Here is an 18,184-nt window from a genome sequence, read left to right on the forward strand (position 1 = left end):
AGAGGTCGCCAATAGATGGGAGAGAAGAGGCATCCTTTCTGCCCAGGTTCATCGTCGCAGGAAGACCTACCTCTTTCCGTTTTTGTCGATGGAAGACCAGAATTTCTGAAAGTTGAGTGTTAGACTCTGTTGGAGATCATTTATCAGGAGCGATGATATCTTTTCGGTTTCTTCTCCTGGACACTCGACGCCCGCCGATAATCAATGCTGAGTCGATGACCACCAAACGAAAAGAGTTGCGCGCGTGTGTACGTGTGGCGGCTAGTGCTTTGGTAGTCGCCTTCTTGGTGGTACCATTCTTCTCTGCGGTGGTTTCCATTTTGGCCTTAGATAAACTGGCCAGACGTCTCGCGTTACGCGGGACAGTCCCGCATTTCAACAAAATTTCCCGCGTAAGATTCCGTCCCGCGAAACGTCCCGCATTTGGTAAAAGAAACGAAAATGTCCCGAGATATCAATATATTTCAATATCACAATTTGATCATGTTGGTTTTCTTAACTGGATGAATCTCGGAAAAAAAAGACGGGTGGGTAATGTCGGGGACATAACCGGAGTGACGTAGGACTATACAAAGGGGACAGCTTTTGTTAAATATATATTTTTTATATATTGTTTTATTTTCTTCTCCTACGTGAATACCTACTTATCTACCTGAAAAATGGATTAGTTTACTGTTTACTCTTTATGAACATGTTGATGGTTCTGAAAAGGACCTTTGGTGTTGTGTTTTTGTTATCACTCGATATCCACATCTTGTTCGGTTAAACCTTCCTGTTTAGCTATTGCGTTTGCCACTCGCCACAGCTTTCACAGTTGGAAAATTTCTTCCCATCCAGCTTGTGACATGTTGTTCAGTAAATTACATTTTATGCGACGTGCCGAAACACTCAGTGTCGCATTGGAGGCGATTTTAACCTGTGTTTTAACCATAATTTGGACCCCGAACTCTATGTTTACAAAAATGTCGCATTACATGTCCGTCCAATTAGCTAAATGTCGAACTAATTGTAAATTACTGTACTTTCAATCTTTCAACAATTTGAGAATTGGTGAAAATTGAATAATCAGGAAAGTCCCCAACTATCAATAAGCTCAGAACAACTGCCAAATTCACATACTCATCAGATCCTGGCAAACAAATTATGAAAAAATCAATTTGTGTTTTATTATAATTTTGGATATTATTTTAGAATGCATTGAACTGTATTTCGTAAACTCTTTTTTGAAAGGTTTAATGGCTCTGATAAGCGCCGTGTTTTATGGAATGGTTCCAATTTAGAAAACTTAGTACTCGTGGTTTTAAAAAAACCATTTCGAACGCCCTCGATGTCGCCTTGTTCTGGTTTTGCCACCAAAGCAGATTGTATAAAGAACAAACTTTTTTCTTCCACTACCTGCTGTCGTTTTGCGATTGCGTTTGCCACTCGCTGCAACTGCCTGTTGTTGTCTTGATGTCCACCGAACCGAATGTGTTCTGTTCTGAATGCGGGTTTTCTTATCGTCGCGAGCAGCTTTTCCACTTCGGCGGCCGAAACTATATAACGCCGGCTAGGTGGACTGATGCACTGGTACTAACGCGCTCGGCCTAGCTACCCTTGCGGGGAACTCCAGACTAACACGGTTCGAGCGGGATTTTGCCTTTCCCTTCACTTTTCCTCCTTTGCCATATCCAACCATGGCTGCTTGTGTTGGTTTGTTGATGTGATGTGATGCGAAACGATGTGATGTGGTGTATGGTTTCGATGAGAATGATCGTTACGGCAGCGGAGCGGGGATTTTTAAGCTGACTGGCTGGCTCGAGAATTACGCATGTGTGAGACTGCGACCAATGTTTCGTTCATATTTTTTCTTTTTCCTTTCCAATCGTGCTTCATTCTATTTCGCTGCTGCTCTGGTTGCCCGTTTTGGTCGGTACGATTTGAGGAGCACAAAATGGACCAATCAAAAATGGGCACATATGCATTTGGACAATGCTTAATATTTCACAATTATTCAATTATTTATCTCAAGAAAAATGAAATGTTATTCGTTATGATAGATGCGTAGATATATTTCCTATCAATTGATGCAAAAACCTTTGCGATCTATTGAGAAATGCTCGAGTTATAAGCGTTCCAAATCTTGCATTTTTTCCTACTTGTTCAGTGCCTAGATTTCCATTTCACCCCCTATATCTTCCGGTTAGACGTAGTCCTACGTCAAAAATTTATTTGGCGGACTGTTCAAGAGCGCTTCTAATGCATCCAAAGATTAATACGTTGAGCTGCAGTTTGAATAATTCTATAGCCATGAAGTAGAATTCTGTACATAGCAGTAGTAATATAGTATCAAGAGTACACATCAACGTACCGTTTTATTGTGTCGATAGTTATCGTTAATTTTTTCTGTATTCATCTGCTCGGATCATGAAATTTCTATAAAAATATTTCGGAGTCGTTTAATCAATCGGAACTTATTTTGGGCTCGCGGAAAAACCTACGGGTGGTATTGCCATCATTGCTGTTGCCAGAACCTCCAGGCTTTGGTTTTTCAATGACGAGACCCATTCTAGTTTTGAAGCCTAAATTGAAGTCCTAAATGTGAAAATTTCATTGATTGGTATTGCTGGGCTGAAATATCGATTTGTTTTTGCCTAATTTTTTTTGTGGCAAGACATGTGTTTCGAACTCGGATTTTGCCAGCGCTTGAATCCTAGCCGATATGAAATATGCATCATGCCTTCAAAGCAACGTATCCAACCATGTAAAACTCCGATATTGCAAATTTACAAGCAGAGCAGCGTTGCGCAAAAATTGGTTAATTATTATGGTTTTGATTCAATAATATTCGAAGTAGTGCCTATTGCTAGTCACAACATTTTCCCATCTTTATGGTAATTCACGGATCCCTTTGCGGAAATAATCGACCGGTTTGTCGGCTAACCACGAATCGATCCAATTTTTGACTTCATCAAAATTGGAGAAGTGCTGGTCAACCAGGCCATGTTGCATCGATCGAAAAAGGTAGTAATCGGACGGAGCAATGTCTGGAGATTACGGCGTGTGGGATAGGTCCTCCCATTTCAGGGTTCCAAGTATGTTTTGACCGGTTTCGAACCATGCGGCCGAGCATTGTCGTGCTGCAAAATAACTTTATCGTTTGCTCGTATTGTGAGCGTTTTTCCTTCAGTGCACGGCTCAAACACATCAATTGTCGTCGGTAGAGGTCTCCCGTTATGGTTTCATTCGGTTTTAGCAGCTCATATTACACCACACCCAGTTGGTCCCACCAAATAGACAGCATAACCTTCTGGCCGTGAATATTCCGCGCGGCCGTCGATGTTGATGCATGGCCGGGGTATCCATACGTTTTCCGACGTTTAGGATTGTCGTAATGGACCCACTTTTCATCGCCAGTAACGATTCGATGCAAAAAATCCTTTTTTTTATGCCGTTGGAGCATTTGTTCGCACTTTAAAAAACGGCGTTCGACGTCTCGTGGCTTCAATTCATACGGCACCCAGTGTCCTATCTTTCGGATCATTCCCATTGCTTTTAAACGATCGGATATGGTTTGCTGAACTACTCCAAGTGTATCTGCAAGTTCTTGTTGCGTTTGTGACGGATCTTGATCGAGTAAAGCCTACAATTCTTCATCTTCAAACTTTTTTGGCGGTCCGGAACGCTCTGCGTCTTCCAAGTCAAAATTACCACTTGTAAACCGTGCACCCGCGGTCGAGTGGTTAGCGTCTCACATTATCATGCCGGGTGTTCGGGTTCGATTCCCGTTCTGGCCGAGGATTTTTTCGTCAAAGAAATTTACTTCGACTTGCACTGTGGTCACGTATATTCTAAAGCTTGCCCCTCGGAATACATTCAAGGCGTGTTATTTGGCTTAAGAAATCTCAACTAAGTATTAATAAATGACGCTAGTTAATGCATACGTTGAGACGGCAAAAGTTCCACAGGGAACATTAACGCCATTCAAGAAGAAGAAACCGTGGAAACCACGTCTGACCCGTTTGCTCAGTTGGTAGCAATATAAACTTCCACCAAAATGCGATGACTTTCCGCAGCTTTTTTCTTCATATTGACGTAATGAAGTAACGCTCCCCGCAAAAACACTCTCGTTGGTACGAAATTCCACATATTCGAAGTGGCAAAAAAATATGTTGTTTACTATGTTTCAACATTTTGACATATACTGAAAAAGAGGCGCAATGACAGTAGCTTTCCAACGAATGTCTGGAAATTTGATTCACTGGAATAATAGTCAAGTTACGCCATCTGTTGTAAAACCGAAGAAACTTACCGATAAACCTAATAATCTATATAAATGAAAATGGAAGGCCAAATGTGTTGGTAAGCGCAAAACCCGAGGAAGGAATGGTTCAATTTGAGTCATCTATATTTCGTTGTATTCGTCTCTTCCCGTAAATCAATATAGCGGAGAGAATAATAGGAAAATTGATTTCCCATATGTTCTACAATTAGCTAAGCGTTGTTAGTCCATCTGATGTTGGCGTTAACGAAATTAATTTTTGTTCGAAAGTGGAAAAAGATTTTCAGACGGAATAACGCATTCCTATATCTTCTATCTATATAAACAAAAATGGGCGGCCAAATTTGTTGGTGTGCCCTAAACCTGAGGAAGGAATGGTCCGATTTGAGCTGTCTTTATTTTGTAATATTCTCTGTATCAAATTCCATGCAACGGAGAAACATGTTATTTCCAAATGCTTGAAGAATCTTGAACGGGAATTGTGTCTGTTAATAATTTTATATTATAAGGACGAATTTTTGTAGAAATACTAGACAATTTATAGTAAAAAGAAATTGTAAAGGGTCAAAGGGTAATCAATCAATGAAGAGTTCAGTGATTGGACTCACTAACGTTCACTTAGTAAGAAAACGTGGATGTTTGAAAGTATTCAAATAAAAAAATCTATTTTGGGCTGGACGAAGTTCGTCGGGTCAGCTAGTATCTAATAAAAAGACTTGGTGCCACTAACAAGCTTAGTTCTCGGAAGCGCTTTTAGTGTTTTATTTTAAGATTTGTCACAAGTTCACTTAATTCCCGGCCATACGTTTTTTTTTCGTGATATGGTTCAAAATCATTCAAATGCATGTTTTCAGTGAGCCAAACCTTCACTTTTTTTTGTCGTAAGTTATGCCTAACATAAAAACGGTTTACTGTAAAAAAGTAAGAAAAATACAAACCTGTCCCAACAGCACAGAGCATAGCTCTATGAGTATATGCTGTGAGGAAACAACACATTTTGTCCAACTGTGCCTTTTACGCTGTCTGTAATTGAGATACCACAACTAATTTCCCACATTCAAACTCTTCGTTGTAAGTTTAGGGACATTTTCTTTCCATAGACGTAATCCATCGTAAACATTCCTTTCGCGTTCATATTTCATAGTGACTATATTATTAACATTTTTCTGCTCCTCATCTCTCACTTAAACAGTAGTTTTCGATCAATTCATTTTATCATTATCGTATCATCGATTCATTTTTTATATTCTACACAATGTTTTTGAATCGTCGATTTTCACATTTTCTTTCTCTTTTTGATTTACCGAGAAACGGTCCTACAATTGCATGTTTTTCTTTCTCATGCAATGTTTTCTTTTTGGTCAACCAATATACAAAATAATAAATAGAGTGACTAAATAATTGCATTTCAACTAGGAAAATGAACAAAGATCCTATAAAAAATAAACAAGGTTTTCCTTACAGCCTATCAACAGTTCCTTCTCTTATGTCCTATTCTCAACGACAGTATGCTTTTCCGGTATAAAAAAATCGCAACCTCGCAACCTGGACTTCTTTGACATTAAACATGCCTGACTCATCGCCCTATTCTCAAGTTCAAACTCAAACAACTGTCATTCCCTGATATCCTTGTTGAGGCTACCCGTCCCCACTATCAAGGCTAATCGAAATCAATGCCTAGTTCAAGCTTCATCGAGTTAAAAAATCATGAACTAGACCGCAGCCTCGAGCGTGGAAAAATCGTTGTTGCCTCCCTCTCGTCTTCTTTCCTTTCTATACATATTCGCGTCGTTGGCATCTCTAGTTAGTTAGTTAGTTAGTTACTCTCATGAGTTTCGCATACTCGGTCACTCGATCCGCAGTCATCTCAAAGTGTCCCTCTCATTCTACTACTAAATATGTACATCTCGATTCTGTTCGCGATCATTCATTAATAATCATGCTTATCACGTATTTTCCGCAGTTTTACTATCATACTGCATGCGCCGGGAATAAAAAAAAACAAAGTTGGTCTAAATAGCGTGTGAAAGAAATAGGTTATCTATGCAACGCACTTTAAGCCTGACTTCTGTTCCTTCGCCTATAATTCATTCCGTCAGTATTCCAATTACACCCTTCTCTGCTTAGATATTAATATGTACAATAGAATCACATTTCGGGTTTTAATCTTCCTCTAACTAAACATTTTATATTTAAGAAGGAAAAATTGATTTTGTGTTGCCTTTTGCCGAGGTCAAATCAGAAGTTGAACCACCTTTCCATCCCTTGCTGAGTCCTGTGAGTGCGTCGTGGACCAAAAGATGATGAGAACAACGTTACGTTCGATCTGTGAGCATTTTCTTTATTGCGGATAATGAATAATGTATGTCAACTGATCTGAGGGGCGGTGTGGTGTAGCTAAAAATTTGGTTTCTCAAATCATAACAGGTGTTTCCTCCTAACTTCCGAACCGGCCGCGCTTGACACTATGGTACTACGAAAATGTTTGTTCACTTCACTTTAGTTTTTTTCCGGTAGAGGTTGAATCGAATTTAGGTTCGGAAGATGAGATAAGCCATTGATTCGGTTGGATATTGCATGATAAATACTTTAGTGATGTTTGGCACCTACACTTTATCTCTATCTAGCTTCAGAGGGAGGAAACAATGATCCGGATGCTCGATCTCGGTTGTCGGAGCTTTTGAATACAATTCGAGATATCGTATATTTTCTTTGATGGATTTTTGTGCTACATTCGATCAAATTGTTTCCTCTCTGCCCCTGATTCAACCCTGCGCTTCTTCTCTGGTATTCTCCCTCTCTCTCTCTGCCTAGTTCAGGTGCACTTTTCACGTGTTCCCTGTTTTTCCCTAATTTGGAAAAATGTTAGCAATTAAACTGTAACGTGCAATTATGCTGTGGTTATCTTTTTTGGCGTATCTAACACTGTATCAATTTCTCATCTGTCACTATAAAATTTCTAGTTTATTAGGAATTTTGTTGAGAATGAAAGAAGCTTCTTACCTCAAACTAGTAAATTCTAGGAAATAGTTCTTATTTGCCTTGTGTGTATGTGTTTTTGTTTTCTTGTTGCTATACTGTTAATTTCCACTTATTGGTTTGCTAGTTTGTTCAGTGTTCTCTTGCATGCGCATTGTTTTTTTTTTGTTTATCGGAGTGCGTCATCACGTTGTGTATGGGACAACGGGGAGGGGGCGCGGCGTGATGCCGTCGTCATCATCGCTGATCGTTAAGGACTGTGAAAGGGTCTCGCGGACCGATTCAGACCATCTCCAGCATCACCCCTAGTGACCCGCAGCAGCAGCCTGTTGTCCCGCAGCTAGAAATAGTTATAACCTTTCCTAGTACTATCATAGTAAGCAGCTAGTAGCGGGTAGTAGAGCGTCTGGAATATCTAGGAAACGGAACCGTTCGAGTTCGGATTTGCTGAGGGGGGAGGAACCTTTGCCGCGAGGGTTGGCGCGGAAGCAGCCGCCGCTACCGCCGTGGCCGAAGTGTTGTTACCACCGCCGCCGCCGCCACCGGCGCTTGGCGTGAGCTGGGAGAGCGTTTCCTGGGATGCGTTCGCCTTCAGGATGTTGTTCTCGTACTCGAGCTGGTTGATGCGATCCATCAGTTCGGAGATTTTCTCTTTCAGCACTTCAACCTCCTCGCGGACGGCGAACATCAAGTGGGATTTCACAAGATCCTGGAATGAGGGAAAAGATGGAAGTTGGTGATTAGACATGAATAGAAATCAAGCAACTGAAACATTTATGGGGATTAGATTGTTTGTATGAAAAAACTAATTATAAATTGTTGCATTTACTGGAAAAAACAGCTTTTCCGATAACGACTACTACGGATTACCATAATTAGTATTCCGACATGATCTCACGGTTACTTGAAATCTTTATCGCGTTAGTTAGTTACAAATAAATCATTTTTGACGTAGGACTACGTCTAACGTTAAAATATAGATGTCCATTACAATGTTTCGGATTGACAAGTTATAGATTAATATCTTCTTAATGTAATGGATGAATTTTGATCTCAAATGCGCGAATTATTAGGATATGTCACCGACAATTTGCTTGCCTAAGCCATATATAATGGAAATAGTAGAACAAGTTATCATTACACAATGAAATAGATTAAGTTTCCGTTTTTACGTACTCCCTCGATGCAACAAGTAACATTATTGCATGTAATTCGGGCGTTAGCTTACATGGTATGATTCCTATCTTCGATTTCACGATGGGCTAGGAATTAACAGAAATTAAGATTCGGCAGTCATCCAGCTAGCGGTAGCGGCGAGGATCTCTCTCTTTCCCTCACTCCCTCCTTCTCTCTCTCTTTCTTTTTTTTTCTCTCTCTCTCTCTCTTTTTCTCTCTCTCTCTCTTTCTTTTTTTTCTCTCTCTTTCTTTCTTTTTTCCTCTCTCTCTTTCTCTTTCTCCCTTTTTCTCTCTCTCTCTCTCTCTCTCTCTTTCTCTCTTTTTTTTCTCTCTCTCTCTCTCTCTCTCTTTCTTTTCTCTTTCTCTTTTTTTTACTCTATCTCTCTTCCACTCTTTTTTCCCTCTCTCTCTTTTTCTTTCTCTCTTTCTATATCTTTTCCTCTGTTTTTCTCTCTTTCTATATATATTCCTCTTTTTTCTCCCTTTTTATATCTCTTCCTCTCTATATCTCTCTCTTATTCTTTCTTTCTCTTTTCCTCTTTTTTTATACTCTCTCTCTCTCTCTCTCTCTCTCTCTCTTTGGAATGGTTATCACCGAGATTCAGGGCGCTCTTGGAACTGCAACTGTGGTATCAATTTTTCAGAGTTTTGGAAATCTAGCCAAGAGATTGTTTGACGTAGGACTACGTCTTACATTAAGGGTACCAAATCAGAAAACAAGTCACGTTTTAATGAAATAAAGTTAACGTTAATAACTATTTTCGCTGCGAACGGATTTTAACGATTTGCATACCAATCGAATGGGAAATTTTCTAAGACTTGTTTGATATTCTATTTTGATATGCACTACAATCCCATAATCTGTATATGGTTTAAATTGATGGTTAATTGGCCTTAATTTAATATGTCGAACATCTGAATTGGTCCAGCGATTCGAAAGTTATGAATTTTTTTAAAAAGTAATTTCTGGCAAAAATGCGAAAAAATTGATTTTTCGGACCACCTTAAAATGGAAATGATCACCCTAACAAAAAAATAAATAAATTAAAAAACGGGTCTAATAATTTGAGATAAAGAACAAAACTACCACTTTTGACTGAATTGAACTGAAATCGATTTTTTGGTTTTATTTCTGCTATCGTTTCCTTTCAATTTAGAAAGTAGAAGCTCTTATTAACAATTGCAACTGTTCGAAAGAATTATAATCATTATCACAGTCAAAGTGTTCAATTTCAAATGCGAGAGGAGGCTCGCAGATATTCAATTGGTAGTTTCATCCATTTCATCACCAAAATGGATTGTCCCGAACCGTCTTCCAAAAAATAGTGGCATAGGAGGGCATCGAAGCCACGCTTACCACTGCATCACGGGCGCAGGCGGATCAGGCGGGCGCAGGCGGATGGCCTTCTGCATAACCTTTGATCCCACCGTTTACATTTGTTTCAGTGAATACGTTCCGAACATAGTAAGGAATTCGTAGCTCGAATAAAAAAATGTATCAATTCGTTCTGAAAATGACAATTCAAAACATTGCTTCAGTGTGAAGAACGAGATAATGAACGTGAAGCGAAAGGTGTGTGCATGAACGAGAAGATATATTTTTAAGCATGGAAAAAGCATAGCGAAGCGAGGCCAGCGTGAACAAGGTGCAACGTGAAATGCAGGGGATTCATTATTGAGTGGCCATTTGTCAATGAGGGTGACCATGAGAGGGCCATGCCCAAGTCTGCCTCGGGACGAAAAATAAAAGTCCGCCAAACAGAAGTTTATTGCTCCCTTTGCGCTCTCATATGGAGCCAAGCTGGAACGGTAACTCTTTCGGAAAAGTACATTACAGCTGACCTTGAGCTCAGGAGATGGTTCACGTGGAATTTCTTGGTTTCCGATGGCTATTAATAACAGAACAATGATCATAACAACTGTCTCCACTGTCCAATGGTCTAACTGAACAATGGAAGAAAAGAAGACATACTCTTACGCCTAACTGGCTATTGTGTAATGTACAATTTATAGATGCGATAAAACATGTAACGTGTACACGATTGAATTCCGGCTCTGTTGCATCTAAAATGTTATTGAGCCTAAATAAATAAAACAAATGGGATACAAAAAAAAACACCGAAGCCGACTTCGAACTGTTCATCGATATGAAGAACGGAAGCCTTGTCGACTCCAAAACGCCCCTTTCGATCCACTGTAAATATGATGATGGCATAATTACTATTACTATGGGTCAATATCCGTTTAATGAATTCCATAAGCAATACCGAGAACTGTGGAATAAAGCAGTAAGTTCAGCTAAAAATCCAGCATGACAACACGCACCACACCGTTACCAGAGAACCTCCGGTGGCATCGGAAATGAGACGGGTGCATCTATTAAGAAAATACAATTATTGTAACCAGAATGGTTACAACTTCGCCTGCGAATCACGGATCTCTATAGTAACATGTCCGAAAAAGAACTTGATACTTTTAAAAAAAAACAGCAGAGGGTCCGAACCCCTTAAGGAGGATGGTGTAATAGCTGTAATCCATGTTTATTATGCCAAAAAATAAATGGATAAACCCCTAATCACATCACTGACCACAGTGAATCCTGATCCTTCTTACTCATTCCCACCAGCCATTTTTTTCTTCCATGATAATCGCAAGGGAATCGCGCTATGGAAACGACTCTTCTGACTGCGAATATCATACTAACATTCCTTCCCTTCTCCTGGTGACTGTAAGGAAGTGGCCGGCGTTTTATTGACTATTTAAAGCTCAAATCACCGAAACAATGAGAATGATTTGCTCCACCCACGCATCATTTAGTGTGTTTTTTTGTGCATTTCGCTGGTTCAGGTCAATCACGGAGAGCAACTACGAAGTGTACAGTCGATCCAAGCTTAAGCTCAAGCTCATTGTTGTGACAAAAATGGTTACAAATGAATCAATCAAAATATTGCCCATCTAGTTACAATTTTTTCCACCTTTCCTGCAGAGCTACGGTACGGTAAAAGTCTTCTTCTTTTGATGCTTTTGATGCACGAATCAAACCGTTTTTTGTGTCTTCATATGGGCGGAATTGCCCCAATCTGCCCATAGTTTGGCCATAGAACTGAACGAGTAAAAATCAGTTCTCGCAACATCGGAGAAATACTTCCAAATGGTGTAATATGAAGCCTAGCGTTGTCATGCTATAGAATCACTTTTTCGTGCCTATTGTGGCCGTATTTCGCCTAATAGTCGGTCCAACCGCATCAAATGGATTCAAAACTGCTTCCCAGTAATGGTTTCAACTCGGTTTCAACAGACCATGATATATAACACCGACATGATACCCTTCGCAGTGTAAAAATTTAGCCTAGCTGAGAACTTAGAAGCATGGCTGAGCAACCTCCATGGTTTTCTTTTCTTTGGGTTGTTTTAAAGAATCTATTTTTCATCTTCCGTCATGTTGCGATGACGAAAACCGTTCCGTTCTAAAATATGACGCTCAACGTCTCTTGGTTTCAAATCATAAAGAATTCCTGTTCCTTGTAATTGTTTGGGTGGGTACCTTCTAATGTTGAAAGTCCGAATTCTCCTCGAACTATGCCTCCGATTCAGCATCTTCGAAGATTTTTGGGTTTCCTTGAGGCGGATGGTTGTCAATATCGAAAACACCCGATTTGAAGTGACGTTTAGCATCACTGTAAACTTTTTGGAATTTTTCAGAATCCGTTTGCTCCGAATGAAAAAAGGAATCAACACTTCCCGCAACACAGGTGACACAACACTACCAACAGGTGAAGTTCAATCGCCACACGATTTCACCGTTTGGTACATTCGAACCTCCAGATCGTCTTGGGTGAACCTCTACCGCCACCGGAAGGTTACCGGTATGTGTTGACCGTCATTGCCGGAAGCTACGAGGTGTGCCAATTTGAGTATGACTCCGTGACCCTTGAACAATCCCAGCAGTGGGTTGGAAAAGGGGCCAACGAAAGCAAGGATGTCAAAGTAGTGACTGAAGGATTCAAGTTCAAGAGTTCATTAGTTGGCGGTGTTCATTCTAGAATCTCATCTCATTCAATCAACAGTGTTTATCCTAAAACTAACGGATTGGGGAAACATTTCAAGGCGGAGTTTTCCGACTTCTATTCACCCTACAATATCTGTAGATAGAATTATCTCTGCTTTCACTAGTATTACAATATATCGTTGACCACCCAAAAGATGCTCATGATTTTTCGTGTGAAAGACGCCTTTGGGGATTAGTTTCTGACTAACATCTCATATAGTAGAAATATTAAGGTGAAGGTGGAAGCTAGCCATTGTAGTAGTATAGGTAAACCCTCGTGTAAAAATGGGGTAATAGTGTTTGTGAGAGAAGAGCAAAGCACACGTAAATAGATCAATTCACTTATCAGACTGTGTGGCGCTTCATTGACACGAGTCTTTGAATACATTTGAAAAAAAAAACAAATAACAATTCAATACTAAAGTAAAATGTATGAACGATATGTTCCGATGAACAATTGCAAATATAAATATATATAGAAGGTGCATTTGCATATGATTCTGATTATACGCGAGCGTAACATGAGCAAATTTATAACACATGCGAATTGGGGCACTTTTGGTATTAACAAGTTCTTCCGCATAGTAACTCGATGTTGATAATTCCTTAATATTTTCCTTCCTTGATCGTATTGTTTTCACATATTCACGTTGGAAAGCCTTAACCCTTCTCTTCGTTGGCCGAGGCATTTAGATTGAATTTAATACTTTTCCGTTTACTGTTTGTGAAAGCATAGGCAGCCGTGGCAGTGTTCCGAGGTCTGCAATACAATTTTCTTACCCAATGTTACAGTTGCTAAAACTTACATTATAGACCCATTAAACGTAAAAATAATAATTGTATTGATATCAACACAATTTTGTTCTATTGATTTTCATGACATGGGACGCTATGACTCCGGAATAACATTTTATTGAGTGGTTTTTATAGCTGTTTCGATGATGTTGTTTGGCATCAGTGTCGAAAAAACAACGATGCTTCCACCAATACAAACAAAACCATTGCAGAAGATTGAAAAACGAAAATTTAACTTTCAGAGCACTTGCTCGAGTTTTCCGACGTTCTTCACTATACGGTGCGAAAGCAGATGAAAATTTAATATCTTGTGAGTAATCGATTAGAGTTTGGTTGATATTACTTGATGGGAAGTGTGCGAAAACGATCATTTTCTTCACACTGTTTCGCAAAATTATTGATTTTCGGGCGAGAGGTGAGGGAGGGAGATGAAAGAAATGAGCGCCATTGTGGCAGCCATTTGTGGCTAGCTTCCACCTTCACCTTAAACCACGCAAAGATGTTCCCCACGTGTCAAAAAAAATATTACGCTACAATAAAAAACACATTCGTCCAATTTTCTACACTTAGCGCAGTAGTAGCAGCACGAGTTCCGTGGGTCACTTACCACCCGCAGCATCAAGTTGGAGCGATTCTGGCGCGCTAAATATAACTCCGTCATTGACAAACCAATCGAAAAATCTGCCACTCGGGAGCTAAAAACGATTGCTTTGTTTTGATTACTCAAAGCAATGGCGGCGGCGGCGGCCGCGACGGCGATGCGATGGTCGCCACCACTGATTCCCAGAAGATCCTCTTCTCAATTTACTCATCATCTCATCGTTAGTCCCGACGGTACACATAAATTTCAGAGCTAATGTTGGTCGCGAGGTGGGGAAGATGCTCCGTTTTCGGCGGCGAGATCTCGTTTCCGCGTTTTTGTGCACTTTTGCGATGCACGTTTTTGTCGTTGGTTACATCTGCTGTACCAGGTCTTGAGCCGTAGGCGATTAATATGACGTGTGAGAACGCTCGTGCGGATAGGTTAGTTATAGGGCAGTTTGTGTATGATTAATTGGTTGGGCATTAGATCACCGCGTCATGGTAGGTAACAACTGTGACTGTGCTGCGTTTCTGACACGGCTGGCGTTTTGTCGACGTTGTGTTACGTTACCACGCTATCAATCACCAAGTCCGCGCGCGCTTTGTCGACAGGTCAGCGAAACGGGACACTGCTTATTCAGAGTGTGGCGATCAAAGTTCAACCCGGGCTATTGCCAAGGCGCTACCTACCCGTGTTGTTCTCATGACACATTGTCGTAGAATATTTATATAAGCGTACAAAGTTTGCATTCAAATTTGGCAATATTCTCTCCCCCTATGGGGGGAGTTGCTTTATATTTAGTTTCAAGCTGGCCGTATACACATCTAGAACATTCCTTGGCGACACCATTCGGTGAAGTAAACATTTCGATGAAAATGATATATCTAAAGGGTGTGTCACATCAAATTGCATCACGGAAAAAACGCTGTAGAAATTTAATTTTTAGGAATTATATCTTCAGCTTTCGCTTATAATCAGATAAGAGTGTATAGATCACGTTGGCTATGCTTCACTGTCAATTTTTCGTAAATTTGGAAAAATGTCGTCGAACGAAAAAGAGCGTCGTGAATTAATCCTGTGCACTCATTTCGAGAATCCGGAGTTGTCACATCGGGACATCGGTAAGATGCTGGGAATCGTCCAATCCACGGTCAGCAGAGTACTAAAACGATACTTCGAAAACCTAACCATCGACCGGAAGGTGAAGAACGGCAAAAATGGATGCTCCGTCAGTGAAAAAGATCACAAGCGCGTAGTTAAGCAGTTTAGACGTGATCCGAGAAGTTCGGTCCGAGATGTCGCCAATAAGCTGAATTTGTCAAGTTCATTCGTCCAGCGGACCAAGCAGCGGGAGGGCCTGCGTACATAAAAGGTTCAGAAGGCTCCTAACCGTGACGAAAGGCAAAACATGGTGGGGAAGACGCGAGCCCGGAAGCTGTACACCGAAATGCTGACGAAGCCGCATTGCCTGGTAATGGACGACGAAACCTACGTCAAAGCGGACTTTCGTCAGCTGCCGGGCCTGTTGTTCTTCTCCGCAGAGGACAAATTCAGCGTTCCGGAGGAGATTCGCAAGCAGAAACTATCCAAGTTTGCCAAAAAGTACATGGTGTGGCAAGCGATCTGCTCTTGCGGAAAGCGGAGCGCCCCCTTCGTGATGACCGGCACGGTAAACGGGCAGGTTTACCTTAAGGAGTGCCTACAGAAGCGCTTACTATCACTATTGAAGCAGCACGAGGGCCCGACCATCTTCTGGCCGGATCTCGCTTCGTGCCACTATTCAAAGGATGTGTTGGAGCGTGCCAAAGGAAATGAACCCGCCCAACGCGCCGGAGCTTCGCCCAATAGAGAAATATTGGGCGATTATGAAGCAGGCCCTCCGGAAGAACCCAAAAGTTGTCAAATCGGAGGCGGACTTCAAAAGAAAATGGATTTCTGTTCAAAAAAAACTACAACCTGACGTTGTACAGAACCTTATGGACGGGGTAAAAAGGAAGGTGCGAGCATACGGGCTTGGGCTCGAAGTATGAATTAAAAGAAAATGCCAAAAGTTGTTTAATAGTTTTTATTTTACTGTCTAAAATTTTCAAAAGGATCGGTCTACTGGGCGAATTTCTACAGCGTTTTTTCCGTGATGCAATTTGATGTGACACACCCTTTAGAAATAGAGCCGTTTGGTCGATTCATGGCGCCGATCAGCTGACGGTCCCCGTTATCTCAGTGGAATTTATTGCCGCATTCTCTAACAGGTGGCCCCACCACGAGAGGTAAAGTTCGATGTAGATCAAGTTGAAGAAACAAACAAGTACTCAGAACTAGATCGCTGCTCTCTGGATCACGTGTTGAAGGACGGGACGCCGTGAAAAAAAACCTTGCGCTAATGGAATCTGACACGAGTGTATGATGTTAGGGAATTACAAAATCCAGCCCGTCAGATTTCTAGCTTTCCGGCAGAAATAGACGCACGGCGGCGATGTGTGCTAGTTTGCGAGTGAAAGAAATGCTGCTGGTCATGTCTCACCAAAGCGTCCCGAATAGTGAAAATAATATGTCCGAGACTGGCACCACTCGAACCAAACTTTTCGTTCACGCCTCTGCCTGCGGGTTATTTTTAGAGCTGTGCCAACCTCCAACGCCGATAGAAATATACGCTTTCCTCAGCAGATCACATCATTCGAGTGGTGGACAACACATCAGCATCGCGGCTCGATTTGTGTATAAAATCAATTGGGATCAATTAACAGAAGCGCGTCTCGTTGGTGAGTGGATATATGGGGTATAGGGGGGAAGCGCGCTATGAACAGCAGCGTTGGCACGCCATTATGGCATCGACGTGTTGATAAAAGACGCTGATGACGGCGGTTGCGGCTAGGTGCGGCGGCGACGCCTAATTTCTATTTTTGCACCACGTGGTCGATCTGTTTCTATAGTGTTAATATATACATATTTTTAGTACTACCCAGTGAACATATATATGAAACAAGAGATCGTATAATTTTGTGAATTGATTAGATGTTAAGTACTACTTGTCTTGTAAAGAGATATATACACGACAGTCAAGTTAACTCAAAATTCGATGCATCGGTTTTATCACGATAGACATTCTAGAGGCATAACAAGTAGATGCGGCTTGTGACGTATAAGCGTGCAATTTAAATCAATGTAGTACCGCAATAAATCGTTTTGAGCACGTTGGAGGAAATCACTCCACAATAATGTTAAATCTTGATCGAGGACATATAACTTAATATTTCAACGTTCTTTTTATTGTTTTATTGTGTCTTTTCATGTCGACTGAGGAAAAAAAAGTTCAATTCAAAAAGAATAATTCTAGTAGATGCATTAGGTACATCGTAATAATCGTACGTCCAAACTAGCGTTGGCAGAAAACATTTCATCTTTGGCAGAAATGATGCCATTTCGTGTGCTGGAGAGTCAAATGCTGTTTTAAAAGCTTAAAAAAATGATAAAATGATAAAATGGTGATGGGGATCGAACCAAGACCGGCTGTAATGCAAAGTTATTTCACACGACCACGCTATCCATGTAGCTGCCAGTGCTGTATATTGAAGCGTGATAATATTACACCTCACCATAAAATGAAGTTGGAAAATGTTTTCTAAGAGGATAAAGAAGAACATGAACGAGAATATACCTTTCTCTGTCTGGGCCGTGTATTTGACACTAAACGAAAAGCTTCCATATGCTCGAATTTAAATGTGTCTCCTGTTTCGCTTGCTCATATTGGCTCTAGCATATATATTATTTAAATGATATACATGTATTGGGGAGTAGGACATTTTCTGTTATTTTTCAGCTCATTTAATGTAATAAATCGGGATGCCATAACTTGTGCTAAAAAATAACTTTGGGTGTACTATAAACCTTTTCGCTACGAGCGTCGTCTTTGGCGACATCCGCGCGATGACTTGTGTGTACGAGCGCCGCCTATAGACGACATCAGGGTGATAATGCGCATCGATCACACCAGCGCAATACTTTTCGGCGCAGTGCTCCGTTCAGCGATAGCACTCCGACAGAGCACACTGCCGTAGTGAAAGGGTTGATTGTACAAATCAAAATCAACGGTTTTTTTTAGTTTTACCCCTTGCTGACAACATCATTTTACCATCTTTCTGGCAGCATACGGAGTTGTAATAGAATATCAATCTATAAAAACTTTCTTCAATAATTTCAGCCGATGTCGTATGCTCGACATCTAATGGTTTCTATTTCCTGTTAGTTGTTCTACACACACAATATTGTTTATCGGTCTCGCGAGGGAACGAACAAACCATCTTCAGCTGCCTCAAAAAAGCAACGCAACCATCGGCTTTTTTTA

General features: G+C 40.8%; 1 protein-coding gene across 3 annotated transcripts in view; it reads right to left on the reverse strand.

Moving 5' to 3' along the window:
• Window positions 1–5,380: 5,380 nt before the first annotated feature.
• Window positions 5,381–18,184, reverse strand: part of LOC129779979 (protein bunched, class 2/F/G isoform) — a 381,770-nt gene continuing 368,966 nt past the window's right edge. For all 3 annotated transcript variants that reach the window (XM_055787799.1, XM_055787800.1, XM_055787801.1), the window contains one exon: window positions 5,381–7,949. In XM_055787799.1, coding sequence (XP_055643774.1) covers window positions 7,656–7,949 — 294 coding nt within the window. In that variant the 3' untranslated portion in view covers window positions 5,381–7,655. The remainder of the gene's footprint in view (window positions 7,950–18,184) is intronic.

Source organism: Toxorhynchites rutilus, chromosome 3 (genome assembly GCF_029784135.1).
Source record: "Toxorhynchites rutilus septentrionalis strain SRP chromosome 3, ASM2978413v1, whole genome shotgun sequence".
NCBI lineage: Eukaryota > Metazoa > Arthropoda > Insecta > Diptera > Culicidae > Toxorhynchites > Toxorhynchites rutilus.